Consider the following 16,692-nt stretch of genomic DNA (forward strand, 5'->3'; position numbering starts at 1 on the left):
ACTTCTTGTGAAAAAGTACTCCTGCTGAGGTGAAAAAATAACCGTGATCTCGTCTTCTCAGTAAACATGCTTATCTCCACCCTTTCTTTCCGTTTACAATACTGTGACATTTTTCTGCCCCCTCCTAGATAGCCCCCAGCTCCCACTCTCCCTCCAGGGAGGTGTGGGAGTTTTGTTTTTAAAGAAACCACCCTCAGCGTTTTCACCGAGTTGTAAGGGTCTCAGACACTGCAGTGCGGATCTTTCCTGCAGACCCACAGGGCGGGAATCTCTCTCTTACATGAGACAGGCCCCGGACGTCAATACTGACACCCAGCAGGCTCAGACAAAGGAAACGACAGTGAAGGAGGGAAGAGATCAGAGGACCCCCCTTGAATCGACTGTGATCAATTGTTTGAATCAGTAGCTTGCTAATTCTAGGCTAATTCTTCCCTAGACGAAAAACATCAATTAACAGACAAAATCAAACAATCAGACAGATTTCCTTCTGGTGCATTACAGAATTGGGGTTGTCCCTCCAGCAGGGAAATATCAATGTTTAATACATTCAGCAAAACAAAAGCTGAATTGCTTTATTTACTGTAATAATCTGCAGTTTTTGTATCCTGTGACCAGCTGACCTATGACAAAGGAAAGATGGGATAAACAGAAACACAGCAGCCCACTGACCATTCCTCTGAGAGTGTGGTTCTTGTTCTTACAAACAGGGAGGAAAAGCATATTGAGAACTGGGGAAATGGTTATACTGGTAGTTAACCTTCTTCAAGTGGGAGCCATTTATTATTAATAATCTATACTCGGGTAACTCAGGAAAAGTGGCCTGGATTCCTCTGAAATATCCGGATATCTGTTTACACCGTACTCATTTCCCAGTGGTTGTCGGTGAGCGCTTGTTTGACAGGTCACCGCGTCCTACACTGCGGGGGCACGGCGGGGGTCTCCTCTTCTCCCGGTTGCCCTTGGTCACAGCAGCTTCCTGCCAGCAGGATGTGCCCACGCCCAGTGCGGCGCTGGCAGGGCCAGGAAGCGGCACACTGACCCAGCGCAGGGGCGCTGACTGGGAAGGAAACGACAGGCCGGCACACAGGTGGGGCAGGCCTGCGCGGTGCAGACAATAAGAGAAACAGCCAGGCCGGCCCAGGTGTCTGCGATTCTGGAGGGGTTTCGGCAGTCCACGACACAAAGGAAAGCCACGCCGTGATGGATCCACCACGGGCACCCATCCATCACGCAGAGGCCCCCCGCCCATGAAGAGAGAACGCCAGGCCTGAAGCTTGTGCACCCCGATGAACTCGTCTGCCTTCCCTCCTGCGCTTCACCATTCACGGGTGCAGTCAAACACCCGCTTTCAGAAAGACGGGGTGTTTATTCACACTGGACACCTCGAGCGAGCTGTTACTGGCAGCACTGGCCTCTCAACGGAGGTTTCTACCCATCTGTGGAAGGTCAAGATTCGTGTTGAAATCAGGGTAACATGCTATTTTAGTCTTCAGTCTAGGCTAGGCTTCAGTCTTAAGTAGTACAGGAATATTTTCCCCCCTACTTGTACGATCAGTATACAACAAGAACACGTGGTTGGCAGTGGAAACAACTTGAGACATTATCGAAGGCCTGTGCACAGACATCTATTTGAATTCACGGACAGAACAATGTGAAAAAACAGGACGGTCTCATGGGAACACACACAGACTATGGGCAGTGTGACTGGGGGAGTAGAACACAGATCGCCGCTCTTAAAAGCTTACAACTTCTTCATGAAGGGCTGAACGCCCAGCCTTGGTAGCTTTAGAAACGTGGGTTCAGATGGTTTTGCTGTTTCCTGCATTAAGAAAACAGCTCAGCGGGTTAGAGAGTTACAATTCTGGGCCTCAAAGTAAATGAATAAACACAGGTCATAAGAGCCATAACAGAGCAGGCCCCTCCCTGTACATCAACTTCAGCAAATGAATCACTGTTTGTTCTCAGAAACCCGTGTTCAGCTCTTTTTGTCCGTTTTATTTTCTTTAGAAAATGAGAAAAACTGAATAAAAACAACCAGAAAAATAAATAAGTCCACAAAGAAAAAGTCTGCAAAAAAATAAGTGATCTATTGCATCATTTTAAGATAGAAATAGAGTTCGAGTCATCTGTATGGACCACCGAATTTAAATGGAGCTCCGCATGTGTGACTCTTACCCAGCTTTGTGGGTTAAGAGTCCCACAACCCGACACTTCAGAAAAAACGCAGATCAGTCGAACGCAGAGTGGACCTTTGATTGTGGGTTCGAGCCCAGTAGCCGACTGTGACTTGCCTTACCCAGGGTAGGTAGGAAGAAATATAGCACGACAACATTAAAAAATCAGCATAACACCTCAATACCTTGCAGATTTTTGATTATATCGTTGCATCCTGTAGGGCTCTGAAAGTCCGTTGTGACCACACCCTTGTCTCCGTTCTTCACTGAAAAGGGCTTACTGTGAAACTCTCTGGGATCAGATCTCTTACATGAAAGCTGGCAACACATACTGTACACCCCACCCTCTACCAAGGCTGGAAGACTGTGTGGAATCGTTTAATCCATAGTACTTTTGGCTTTTTAAGATACTGTATATTTCTGTTTATAGAACAATCTTGACAGTAAACCTCTATTGACTTTGGCAATGCAATTATTTATGGGTCATTATAATCAGCCATAGATCCTCAATCACCTCAATTTGGGGTATGCGGCAAAATGTGTCCGTCGTGCCCCCAGAGGCAGACTTCCTGCAGTAAATCTTTCACAGCAAGTGACGTTAGAAAATTATTTTACTGCCCTCTACTGGGGCCAGGACGTTACTGCGGCTCTCAAACAACCAGGAACATTCATGTATTAGCATATACGGTACAGGAATTTATGGAAACAAGATATCATTCATTAATCCAAAATATAGATTCGAGTTAAATGATAACCTTAATCTCATAGACTGTTTTAGTGCATTAAAATACAGTATATCACTCCTTTCTCCATGGAATTATAGGCAATGCTGCTAACTCATCATATCCCAATTTTAAACTATCTACACTTTCACACCTAGTTGCACTTCATATAGTGGTTTCCTAATTGCAGCTCATCGAGAACAGTGGGCAACTGCAGCGTCCTTCACTCTGGTCTTGAAGTAATTCTACCAAGTGTTTGCTATTCTGGCAGCTCTGGGAACAGGGTGTCGGGCCAGGAGGGGAGAGTATTGAGGTTGTCTTTAAGAGAATAAAGCTGGGGTTTATTCTAACTCCAGGCTATAACTATTGTTGGGACTGTGTGACTTTAGGACTAGACCGGGCTGGAATAATGCTGAAAACAGGCAGGGAAGGGAGGAAAAATAAATAAATCACCCGTTTCATTCTCAAGGTATCAAAATAGGCTTTATTTTTTGTAACCCTTGTCAAAAACATTTGAAAATTTTGCTTATAAATTTATTACAATACGGAGATCGCATGAATTATACAAAAGTTCACATTCGCCAAGCTGCGTCCTTAAGCGGTGACAAGCAGTTTCTTCCTGGCACAGACCCGTAGTGTTCGACCACATGCCAGCGAGTCTTGTCCGTGCTCAAGTGAGCCAAGCGCCGTGGATACCAACGCGTGTCACATTCAGGGAACTACACACCCACCCCTCCGGCTCCTACTCTGTAGCCTGCCATAGTCTGGGTATTAATGCTACAAGACTCTGAAAATACAGCTCTCAAGCTCGCGGGTGTGCGAAGGACATTCTGACTCAAAAGATTGGGGCAGAAGGCTCAGTCGCCTGAAACTCTCCTGTGGATTCTGGTGTTGTGAGGCAGAGAAGCGAAGACCCCTGCCAGGGTAGTTACTGTAGCACATCGGACCTGAAAGACCCCGATTCGAAACGGACACATTGGGAAACTCCCCTTTCCATGCGTTTGTACACGTCGAACCCATCAGCACGTGCTGGAACAATGGCTACCCGCCCACAGACGGCGGCACACCCCATTAAACGCCCGTTTCTGACAGTTTAAACTCCCTCCACAGTCACAGACCCGCCACCTGCAGCCCGTCGCGTAACGTAATGCTCCCAACAACGGCCTCAGCAAAACAAACATCTTGAAAGAGAGCTCGCCGCCACACGTGAAACCTTCGGGTTGGATTTACGGTTTTAATAGTGCGATGCGCTTCCTCATTTCACAGCGCAAAGGTCCAAACTGACAAAAGAAAAGATGCACTGACAGCACGAAGCCTGGCGATTTTGCATGGCTTATAATTAGTGAAAAGATCAGCCCACAGCCCTAACCCCTGCTCACTGTGCACCACCCTGGCATCCGTATTTCTGCGGATCAAACGTTTGAAGCAGCAGAACTTCTGAAGGGCTTTCATCATGATGACACAGGCTTGTGCTTGATCTACCACCGACTGGTCTCCAGTTTAAAAAAAAAGACTTGAAAAACAGCTTCACTCAAGTGTAGCAAAAGATCACTGTACGTCCTCCAGTGGGTAGAATGCAGCTGCAGGAAAAATGTTACAGTTCAGACTGTCTCCCCCTCCTTGACCCTTTGAAATTCGGAAAATGTCACAAACTGCTGAAGAGCACAGCACACTCCACTCTAGAGCAGTCCAAACCAAAGGCTCTCAAAACCCACATTTTAATATAAAGCCCTGGAAAGAACAGTAAGACACCATAATTATTCACTTTGTGGGACCCAATAACTTCTGACAGCTCATTGAAGAACTCATGGTATGATGCGTCTTCCTCTGCATTTTACATTTCAACAAGTCCGAAAGACTTTAAAACATAATTCTCAGCTTAGAGAGCAGGCTAGTTATCACTTTATCAGTCATTAAACACATCCAGAGGGTTTATTATTTCTGGTGCAGATGTGAACAACCAGCTTTTCTGTTCAATGAATTTTCACATTGTGGAAAACCAGAGTACAAAACAATGAGTACTTGAGTTTTGTGGACCTTCTGACAGGGTCTTCCTGGTTGAGAGCTCTGCCCAAACCTGGGAGGCTATTAAAGAGAGGTAAGAAACCAGTGATTTTCTATTTATTATACAGCAATACGCAAGAGAACCAACCTAACCTATAGTTACCCTCATTAAAAAATAAAATTCAAAAAGCACCAAATTTAAGACTGATCCTGGCATTTAGTGTTTGACAATCCTAGCTTGAGTCCATACAGCCCCCAGGTGGAGCATGAGATCCAGACCGCTGCGGCACCAACAGCAATTCTGGACTTCAAAATTCCTTGATGTCAACCAGTTCACATAAATAAAAAGGCAATAAATTAGTGCTTCTCATCAGCAAGATCTTAATGCAAATAATTCCAAATGGTTTAATAATGATTACTTAGACCTTAAAGCCGCAGATTTGGATACTATAGGTATTTTAGTTGACCAGATGACAAAACTCAACTGTGTATAGTGACATGTTCCAATTTCAGTAACTATCTAAAGCATTCTTATGCGGACATTGTCACTATGCATTCATTTATCAATTGCAGCAACGACTTCCTGTTTAAATGTTTAGGGAACATCTTTTTAAATATTTCCGGCTTCCAAAAGCTCCCACTTTGATCATGCGTGAGCAAATTGGTAGTTCATTAAGTCCAGTTATGTGCAAGACACAGTAAGAAAACTCAAGTGTTTAGTTTACAGGACATTTTCAAGATTTTGTAAACATGTTAGCAAAGTTCACAACCTCAAACTTTTAATTAAAAAAGTAGAAATCTTTGCCAAGATCTAAGCCAAAATAAAATGCATATTTAGTATCAGCATTCTGCATCAGTCATCCACTTGGTTTTTAAAAATGCATTCCTGATGTGCAGCATCATTTTTACTTTTACCAGCTCCAGACAACTTTAGGCATCATTGTTATTTTAAAGCAATATCTGAGGCAGGGTTGCAAGTATTATTGTATAGTCAAACTATGGTTTCACATAGAGTTGCAAGAAAAAAAAATTGTCCATTTACGAAAACGTTTAAGAATCCCGACATCACTTCAGCCTCAATCGAAAATAGAGCAGTCAACGGCAGGACTCCGAGACCTCAATTTAACTTTCACACAAAATTTTTTTAAAAAAAGCATGCCAATCATAATCTCCCCCACAAGATATAAAAAAGAAGTACTTGTGTTTGCCAATTACTCTGGAGAACCGGATTTAGAATCCCTTGTCGAAGAGCGCGGTGCTTTCTTGTGTTTCCTCGTCTTTCCTAGAAGGTCCAGCAGATGAGGTGACCCCTCTTCCTCCTCATCCTGAGTCCTGGCCTGAGAGCCACTGTTTTCCATAAACATGTTGGGGATGTCTTGGCCAAAGTAAACCTTACTGTTCGCCGCAATCGCCTGGTACTTCATAAGCTCCAGGTATTCTGGTGTCAACTTCATCTGCAAAGAGAGAAGAGGTGGATAGAAGTCAGGAGAAAAGTCAAACACCTTACAACATATCCAGGTTCGGTCACTACCCCGACACACACACGCACAAAAAGAAATTCAGATCTAACAGCTCTGCAGGGTTCACTTCAGAATTTTGAGCTCCATCATCTGTAGTATCCCCAAACCTTAACTTCCACTCCTAGTTTTCTTGTCTTTTTCACGGCTCACAGACCTTTAAACCGATACTGCCCCCTAGCTCACCAGACGGTTTTCTGATTCCCCCCCACAGTGTTGGCACTGCGTGTTCTGCTTCAATTCACCCCTAGTTTAAAACCCAGTGGCAATGAAGCCCCCTTGCAGGAGCTTCTTTTCACTTCCTATATTCTGGATTCCTTTTTGTCACACTACACAAATGTTAGACAAATCTTTGGAGCTTTGCAGGCTACGGTAAAAAACGTAACGGGCTGCAGTCCTCTAGGACCGGAGCTGTTGGGAGGATCTGTCCATCTTCTCCTCTCCCGATGGAGGTGAAAGAACCACAGGCTGCAGTTCATGCGGTGCTACACGGAAGATTACCCTGTTGGCTTCAGCAAATTTCACAGCCGTGTAGTACTCGGCATCCGCTCTGGTGCGCTCTCTGGCCAGGAACGCTGCATCTGTAACCCAACAGAAAATATGACACCAGCCGCCAGCGCTGGGAGGTCCGCTGACAAAGAGTGCAGGCGTGACAGGTGAAAGGAACTGAACCCTTTTCCAAGTCTTGAAGAGAAAAGGCTGTGAGGGGGATCTGATCTGATCTGATCCAAGAATTCACAATACCCCAAGAAACGGAGCAAGTGCCTCTCAGCGTGGGGAGCGTGGCACAAGCTGCCCAGCCATGTTGTCCAAACTGAAACCCCGGCTTTTTTCAAGACCCTCGGATCAAATAGCTACTAACTACCAGACAAGCTGGAATGCCTGGCATCTTCCCCTCATTTGTAATCTTTCTGAGGTTCCTAAAAACACTAATACAGGCAATACAAGGCGTCTTCTCATCAGACTGACTGCCACTGACTGAGGAACTTTTCTCTTCTCTCGTTGCAAAATGCGGGATTCCACAACACGCACTGCTGCAGCACTCCTTACCGAAAGCCCTGAAAAACCGAGAATGGCAAGCAGCCAGGCGGTACCTTCGATTTCAGAGATCTTTTTCTCCGTCTCCTTCTCCATCACCTTCTGCTTGAAGTGAATTTCAGCCACTTGAGCGACCTTCTGCGCCTCTGAACAGAAGAGCAACAAAACAGCAGTCAGGACCACAGGGATATGGGCACCAGGAAAAAATACGGACATAATCCAAGTCAAAGAAGTTGTAAAACAGTTACAAAAAAGCAGTTTAAATCTGACAGTTGTTTTGAACAAGGGCTCCAAATCATGGAACTGGTGACCCACACACCTGTTCCTCCAGAGCACTCACTTAAATTGGGGGAAAAAAAACTATATTCATTTTAACTCTATACTGCCAAACCTCTGAACAGAAAACTAGAAATAAGATTTGCTAGAGCTCCAAGAGCTGAGCTGCAGTGGACACCTGCGCTTTAGAGGGACAATATGAAAGCCGTTTTTCTCTTTACCTATTATGGCTTTTTTCCTTTCAGTCTCTGCTTCCTTCTCCACGACCTTCTGCGTCTGAGCAGTGATGAGCAGCCTGGTCTTCTCTGCCTCCCTGGGGAGGGAATGAGAATGGGAGCTGATGAACATGGCAAATGGCCGACCCGCTCCCACGTCACGAGCCAGAGCTCGCCCGCTTCAGACAGACAGAGCATAGTCACAGAGCCCGCGGAGCCGCTCGGGCGGTAAAGGCACGTGTCCAGTCGCTGACTGGGCCCTATGGCCCGGGAGCCTAGATCACGTCACTAGCTGTCTGTGACTGAGTCTCCCCAAGCAGCAGAGCACTGTTGTCTGAGCCCCTTACACAACTGGGGATTGGGGTTAACCAACCAGGGCTCTCGGTTCTCAGTGACATAGCGCCCCCCACCCCGTGGCCTTCAGCTGTGTTGGTTTTCAGACATAGGGGCCTGCAAGATGGGTGGGGCCGGGAAGCCCCTCTGTGTAGCCTCAGTGTTCGCAGCTAAGAGCCAAGCCATGAAAAACACACAACGGTCTGCACAACAACACCCGATTCTTAACGTGGGGGAAAAAAAATGGCATACTCATGGAAGAAAGACTTACTACTTACATTAGTTCAAAATTTCTCCTGATGGCTTCTGGGATTTTGGGCTTCGTAACACGAACTGCCTGGATACAGGAAAAAAATGGCAGGAAAAACCTGTAACGGATTTTCACTCACTGAACCTTCACAAATACTGAATACACAAAGGTCTTGTATCAGCCTTGCATCTATGTTTCAGAGGGCACAAGTGGAAATTACAGTGAAGCGTATTTAAAACGGAGACCAATGAGTACTTATCAAGCTAGAGGGTTGTGGGATTGTGGAACAAGCTGCCCAGCCATGTTTGTTGGAGCAAATACTCTGTGTCTTTTTTTAAGAAATAGTAGGATGAGATCCTCAGATGTATTAGATCTTGTAAACTTTGTTATGCTCTTATCATGCGTTGGTGGCTTCAAAGCACTGCTCAATGCATCCTTTTTACCAGTTTCACACTGTGTCCCTTTCCTTCTTTTGTATCTGCACAGTGGCTACGGAGAAAAGTAGATGTTTTGTTAACACTACAGAACTGGGCTCTGAATCCTGACCTTACCTGAATTGTGAGACCAGGAGCCATGACATTAAGTTCTTTCTGCAGGGACAGCTTGAGGTTTTCATCAATTATATCTATCAAACAAAATGCACACATGGCAGCACATGGAAAAGTGTTAATGACAATGCAACACAGTACAGCTGTTCCTTCAATGCTTCATCCAGATTCTTCCTGTTAAAGCACTGGAATACAGCAGACTCTTAATCAACAGCCTGAAAGACATCTCCCAGCGCAGAATCAAGGGGAAAGATGACTATCATAAACTGTGACATAAAACCAATCAACACATTTGCAGTATACCTTCATACTTACCAAATAATTCGATATACACTTCCTGGAGAGTGTGGACGCTGCAAAACTGATTCAGCTCATGATGGATCTTGTTAAAAATCAGTGTTTTGTCGTAATCCGCAGTGTAGTTCCTCACAATATCAACCGCTTCAACAGAGAAAACACAGATGAAAGGTGAGCAGTGCAAACAAGCCACTCTGATCGAGGTGTTTCACAGAGCCAGGTTTAATGGTGCTTACCTGCAGACGGAACCAGCATGTTGACAACTTCAATTCGGTCAAAGTAGATCATCACTCCCCCACTGTTGAAATGAAAAACAAACCCAACAGAATTAGTTTTTACATTACTTAGATCTATAAAGAAATCCTTAATGATCTTCAAACATTAAGCAAAATCAACCACCCATTTGACACTACAAAACATTAAAAAAACCTTTAAATTCACACCATAGGTCTAAATCAGATTTGATAAAGAGGTTTAAAAGGGCAGCAGCACACTGTCCAGATACTGGGAGAGAGAAGTCTGAGAATGCAGCATTTAGTATTGGTGTGAACGAAATTGCACTTGATACCAATAATGCAATAATTATAATAATTTAAGTTGGTTCATCTGGTCTTACAAGCTATTGGGCGACTTTAAAAGAAACAACGATTCAATAAAACGTTACAAAAGTGAACTCTTTCAGTAATAAATATAGTTACAAAACAAATATTCTATAATTCAAACCTGAAATACCAACACTTTAGGGTAATACTACTGTACCTTGTTCCACAAGGCACATTTTTTATTTCATCAGTCTGCAGTGTGGTCTGCAAAACAAAACCAACATTAACAATGAGCTTTTACATTAAAGAAACATTTGCCTGGAGTAGCTAACCTCCTACAATGATGAACTGATATTTTGGAACAATTCCAATTGTTACCTTAGCTATTTTTAACATCCAAATGTATTACTGTAGAGCACAAAATTTCTAAACAGTTCCTAAACTTCCATAGAGCTTGAACAAAGTTTTGGTAAACCCGTTCAAATTTTTCCTGTGCTGTTATTTTTGCATTTGTAATGAAACAATTATCTTTCCTCACATATTTCCTGTTGTTTTCCTCTCTGCTCAAAGATCCCTGAAAGAGGAGGATCACTAGGAAGTGGCTAAAATATTCTGGATGCAAATTAAGAAATACTCAGTCATAACAAACTCCTCCTCAGAAAACCAGTTTCAACACATTTACAAAAAACAAAAGGGCTCATGGCTATTTAGTAAGAAAGGCAGCTTCCGATCTAAAACGGGCTGAAAGAATAAACAACCTCAAGTGGACATACTATACAAATCAGAACTGAATATACATCTGGATGCAGAAAAGCTGCCTTTCAGCCCAGCCCCCAGCCACACTACTTAAAGGCAAACTGCACTCCGAATTACTCAGACCGGTTATTAAAATCTCTGTAACACAATAAATTAACTGACGGCATCGCAACATTTTTTACAAATTTCGAATTAAGCACAAAATAGCGAACTTTGTGAAAGTACTGAATAGTTGACAATTTGTCTCAAACCCCTGGTCTCGCCACAGGTGGGGCCGAGAGTTTGCTCGAACTGCGATGTGAAGCAGCCCTTCCTGCTCACTAGTCACTGGAATGACTAATGTGACGTACAAGCAAATAAGTGCAGGTTGTGCAGCAGACATTTCACTACAGACATGTTCCAGCGTGATTTGCATGGAGAGTTAACTAGTAAGTTCCATTTAATCGGCAACACCCTCTAAAAATCGAGAGCAATATTTCTATTGGATTAAAAGAGACGTATTCACAATTCTGCTTGTTTAATTTCACAGGGCTGCTTCACCTCACTGGAGGTTTGATTGCCTCTTTCTGAATCGCAGACAATGACATCAATATGGCGCTGTGCATACCTGGAAATTTCAGCTACTTTGTGATGTCAATTGGAGGTTTTATAAGTTATTGTGTACATTTTACTCTCACGGTGGTTTGAAATCCACTCATCAATGCTGATTCTTTCTAAGTCGGACATTTAAAAAGAGAGTTGCAGTTCCCCTTTATTAGTGTGACTTAAGGGCAGCAGCTCTGCCTTTAAGATGGTTGAACTAAATTTACAAGCTACCGGGTGACTTTAAAAAACAACGATGCGGTAAAACATTACGAAGAGGGACCTCTGTGCGCCCGTGGGAGTGGCTCTAGGACCACAGCAGGAGCACAGCTGGGCTGCGTGACTCAGTTCGGCAGCAGCGGCGGGTCCACAGGGGACAGCTGTCACTGCTGGCAGGACCCTCCCGGCCGTTTCCCTTCACCCTCCGGCAAACGACTCCGAGGCCGCTCCGCCTTCGGTCGCCGCCTGTCGCTGTGCGTCACACGCGTTCGCCGAGACAAACGTTTCCCTGAGATTCCTCCTCCCTCCCTCCCCCAGGCCTACAGTGAGCCCCTGAGGGGGCGCTGTAGCAGCAGGGGAGTCACAGGCCCGCGAGGAACTGACCTGCACGCTCCGGAACGTCGTGATGAACGGCAGCATGATGTGATAGCCAGGACCGTTGGGGACCGTCAGCAGGGCCCCACCTCTGAAACAGAGACCGCAAGCAAAACGTCTCCGTCACCAGCCTTCATAGAGCAACGGCTCCTCCGGTTTCTGCTCTCAGAGGTTTAAGTTAGAGGTGATTTTAAAACGCACAAAGCCCTTTATTTCACGTGAGCTTCTAAGCGGGCGGAGCGGTGGCACTGTGGCTAAAGATCTGCGCCTGTGGCTGGAAGGTTGCCGGTTCAAATCCCACAGCCGGCAGAGGAATGAATCCTACTTCATTGGGCCCCTGAGCAAGGCCCCTAACCCCAACTGCTCCAGGGGTGCTGTACAATGGCCAACTCTGCACTCTGACCTCAAAGCTTCTCTCCCTGTCTGTGTGTCTGTGTCTCATGGAGAGCAAGCTGGGGTATGCAAAAAGACGAATTCCTAATGCAAAAAATTGTATATGGCCAATAAAGTGATTTTAATCTGAATTTGACATCGCTCACAGGCGGGGCTTTGGGGCGAAATCAGAAAGCGGGACCGAATGGGTTAAGGAAAATCGGTAAATGTCGGCGGAGCTCACAAACAGCAAAGCCACCCCAGAACATACCCACAGGGCTGTTTCCACTGTGAATGAGGAACACCGTAAACACAAGTCACAAGACCGACATCTAATTTCTTCACAGGTTCAATTTCTTTATAAGAAAACACAACTGAAGCTTTAGAAGACTAAATGGAAAGTGCACACACCTTGAATGAACCTCAACCACACCAGGAATGCTCAGGGCAAGGCCCCTGCGAGGCCAACAGCCTGCTTAAGGAAAGGATGTTGAAACATCTCCTTCACACTGTAACGCCAGATCACACTTCCCTATAAAAGAGAAGTGCTTCGTGCACAAACGCTCGCCTATACCCGTCTTTTTTTCTTAAAAACATTTGCATGTGTGTTGTTTATCTTTTCTCATTCCTTTTTGCATACTGCCGTCGGACACGTGCGATACACCGCACCACACTTTTCCTTCCAGCTCCCGTCACTGGGGAGGCTGAAACGGCGGGCCGAGACGCGGGACGTACCTGTAGTACACAGCCAGGTGTCCCTCTTCGATCTTGTGGATAGAGGAGTGCAGCAGGACAGCCAGCACGCCCGTCACAGCAGCGACTACAGCCCCGACATGTGCCATCGCCATCCCCGCTCCCGCCACGATCTGGGCAGGGACACAGAGCAGACGCGTTGCACTGCAAAGCCTTTCACAAGTCTCCCTCTCTCCCTCTCTCTCTCTCGAGGGAGAGAACCGCTTTGTGAAACGACTGTTCCCTGTGACAAACGTAGAAGGCAGTGTTGCCCGTGTGAAATCCTGAAGAAGTCGTGTGGGGAAATGTGAACAAGAGAGCATGAGCTGGCAAGCACCAACTTCAATGTGCATTTTTTCAAAATGAAATAGGGGAGGTTAACATATTGAGTTAAGTTAGGGGTAATAATAATAATAATAATAATAATAGCTTACACTTATATAGCGCTTTTCTGGACACTCCACTCAAAGCACTTTACAGGTAATGGGGATCCCCTCCACCACCACCAGTGTGCAGCCCCACCTGGATGATGCGACGGCAGCCATAGTGCGCCAGAACGCTCCCCACACATCAGCGATCAGTGGGGAGGAGAGCAGAGTAATGAAGCCAATTCATAGAGGGGGATTGTGAGGAGGCCATGATTGGTAAGGGCCAATGGGAAATTTGGCCAGGACGCCGGGGTTACACCCCTACTCTTTTCGAGAAACGCCCTGGGATTTTTAATGACCACAGAGAGTCAGGACCTCGGTTTTACGTCTCATCCGAAGGACAGCACCTGTTTACAGTATAGTGTCCCCGTCACTACACTGGGGCATTAGGACCCACATGAGCCGCAGGGTTAGTGCCCCCTGCTGGCCCCACTAACACCTCTTCCAGCAGCAACCTTAGTTATTCCTAGGGTAAACCTGGCTGTTTCCAGGTTTATTAATGTTGTGACATAAAGGGGTTCCCAAAGACACCAAAGTGAATTCCATCATATCCTTAACTGAAACTAACAACCTACTCCCCCTAATCTCTACAGCTTGAGTAAGAAATTAATTCCTGCTTGTCTTCACATCTTAAACAGCACATTTAAGCCAGGAGATTACAGTAAAGCAGAACTCTATGGATGGAATAATACATGTCCTGAAGCCAGCTTAAATGTGCTAAATTTGAAGAAGTAAAACTGATTGCACTTTAAATACCGGGAAGGTTGAGGACCAACACGTACCCTAAAGAGCTGACAGTGTGATCAAGAGTGATAAAAACACTCTTGCCAAGTATTTACGTATAAAGACTGTGTAAACCAGGCTTAAGCTAGATGGTTTAAGCATGCTTAATTAAAACACTGATAAAATGAGAGAGGAATTCAGTAATACTACACTTGGGCCAGCTCTCTATAAGTCCTTAAGAGTGATTTTCTTTTTACACAGCTCATAGAAGGTACCACCTACCTTAACCAAGATGTTCAAGAGTCATAGCAGCAGCCTTGGGTACAATAACTGCTCAGAAGTAGAACATGTATATACAGTACTGCGACACATTTCATTTCAGAACAAGGGAAAAAAAGGTTTCACACTGAGGTGCAGGAAGGTAACAAGTTCTCTGGGAATGGCGCATACTGAAAGAGGTTCACAGGAATGCTCCAGACGGCTACAGGCCCGAAGAGGTTTAAACCAGTGCTGAACAGATCATGTTCCATGGCGGGCAGGTCCGTTCCAGTGTGAGACAGCTGATCCCTTCCACCCAGCCCACAGCTGTGACACATTCCACAGCAAGAAGCAGGTGTCCCCAGAGCAGGCTAGCCTGTACTGTGGGCTCAGCTGCAGTCACGCCCCCTGATAACTGACAAGCCCACGAAACCAAGATCCACATGTACTGCAAATGATGTCGTATACAAACACCGAGAATGCACAACCTAGTGAGTACACACAGTGCATCACAAACACCCACTGAATCTCCAGGTTGAGCAGTACGTTACTGCATCTATACAGGCATAAGAAACAAGACAGGTTTCAGATCTGTAAAGCGCATCAAAAGCATAGGGTGGCTGAACTTCAGCTTTTCAGACCGACTCAAATACCACCTTTGGAACTCAACACTAAATGAAATGTGTGAAAATGAAATGAAATGTGAAAAGAGAATATTGCACAGGTACTCAGAACAAATATTCGAAATCCTCAAAGTCCCAGCGGACTTCTCCAGACTTATCAGTGAAAACCTATCCATGCCTTTAAAGTTGAATTCCTTTTTTTATTTAAATTCTATTAGAAATGTAAAGAATCAAAAGGCAAGGCATACAATGGAAATATGTAAAAAGTATAATTTTAAGTTTTTACAATTGTGAATTCCTCTGGCTTTGAAGTGTTTATTTCTGTATCTATTTCATTATGGTGTTTAAATAAGAACTTGTTTTTTTAAAAAAAACGTATCAGTGAAAAGCGAACCACAGGATTCAAGTAGAAACTATGGGGAAGTGCAATATAACTGAGAACAGAAGCGCTTTTTCACACAGAAGGCTGGTGTGGGAGTATGGCTTCTCTCAAGAAACAGACGGAACTCTCCATTCTGTCCGGGAAATATCTCACATTCTTTTAGCAAACACAAACTGGGCCTCTTCAGATTTGCCGTCCTTGAACTAAACCTTTGTTTTGGTTCCTCTTTCCAAGTATAACAACCTTGCTTAAGCCCATCCAGTGGATTACCCTGCCTTCCTCGTCTCCCGTGAGCAAACACCGTGCTCTTGCGCCTCAAATCCACAAGGAGCACACATGAACTCAGTTTAGCCTAGATGTGTTCCTAATGTTCTTGTCTGCTCCTTTTTTTAAAAATATAAGGGCACTTTCAGATGTATATTTAACTTTCAGTTTATAGTTTGAGGTAATGCTCAAAAGCAACTTCAGGCGCTCTAACGATTTACTGTCAGTGTAAAACGTGATCTTTAGTCGGAGGGAATGACGTTAAACTGGAAATCGTGTCCAACATTATTTTTTTTGCTTGCCGTATAGTACATGTTCGTTTTCGTGAAGGGCTACTTAAATCGATACCTCCTGCACAATTCCAGTTTTATGGAGACAAATATACACATTCAGAAACGGAGAAAAAACACGAGCTACAACATGACCGGATCTTTCCCACAAGCCACAGTGGCTTATCGCCCCAGGATCTTGCTACTGTCTGCAGTAACAAGACCGCCACTCCGGACTCGGGACTAGCGGCCATAAGCACGAACGCCGCCCCTCTGCCCGTGTCCGTTCCTCGATTAAACCCGCAACACGTTATTTCAGCGAAGTTTTTCGATGCAATCGAGCTCTCCAACTCCCGAGCCCACGAACCAGTGCGGATTCAGCCAGTTGCACGGCGTGTAGCAAACAGGGAGAAAAAAAAACTCCATGACGGATTACCATAATGAGTAATGGATTGCACACGTTAAATTCATACTAAAAAAAATCCCAATGCACTCTGCTCACCAAGCTTTCAAACAGTCTCTTCTGACAAGTCGGTTATGAGCGAAATCCTCCCTGTCCATCCCCCCCGCAGGACTCACTGCAGCAATGGACTCGACTCGCAGCGCCAGCGCCGCTTCTCTTCCGGGTGAAGAGTGCACCGCCCGTTAAAGGGGAGGGGAGAGGCCGGCCTGCCTGCCTTTGCAAGTATGCCGACGGATTTTGCGCTTGACCAGGTCTTACCGATTTTCGGTGACTCAACAGCTGTCAAATGGTACGGGTGATTGATTGCTCGACGGTTGTCATTTCGTGATC

The 16,692-nt window shown here is 45.1% G+C and overlaps 1 protein-coding gene across 1 annotated transcript; it reads right to left on the bottom strand.

Annotated features, from left to right (window-relative positions):
• Positions 1–3,352: 3,352 nt before the first annotated feature.
• On the bottom strand, positions 3,353–16,544 carry erlin1 (ER lipid raft associated 1). The gene is made up of 12 exons (XM_088634526.1): positions 16,402–16,544; positions 12,956–13,086; positions 11,858–11,939; positions 10,134–10,180; positions 9,611–9,672; positions 9,393–9,518; positions 9,081–9,154; positions 8,558–8,616; positions 7,953–8,044; positions 7,512–7,601; positions 6,919–6,998; positions 3,353–6,354 (listed from the first exon to the last, which is right to left on the bottom strand). Exons 2-12 carry the CDS (start codon positions 13,066–13,068, stop codon positions 6,112–6,114), a joined length of 1,068 nt encoding a protein of 355 aa, XP_088490652.1. The 5' UTR covers positions 13,069–13,086; positions 16,402–16,544; the 3' UTR covers positions 3,353–6,111.
• Between the last annotated feature and the right edge of the window lie 148 nt (positions 16,545–16,692).

This window comes from Lepisosteus platostomus, chromosome 6 (assembly GCF_059453375.1).
Source record: "Lepisosteus platostomus isolate fLepPlt1 chromosome 6, fLepPlt1.hap1, whole genome shotgun sequence".
In the NCBI taxonomy this organism is placed as follows: domain Eukaryota; kingdom Metazoa; phylum Chordata; class Actinopteri; order Semionotiformes; family Lepisosteidae; genus Lepisosteus; species Lepisosteus platostomus.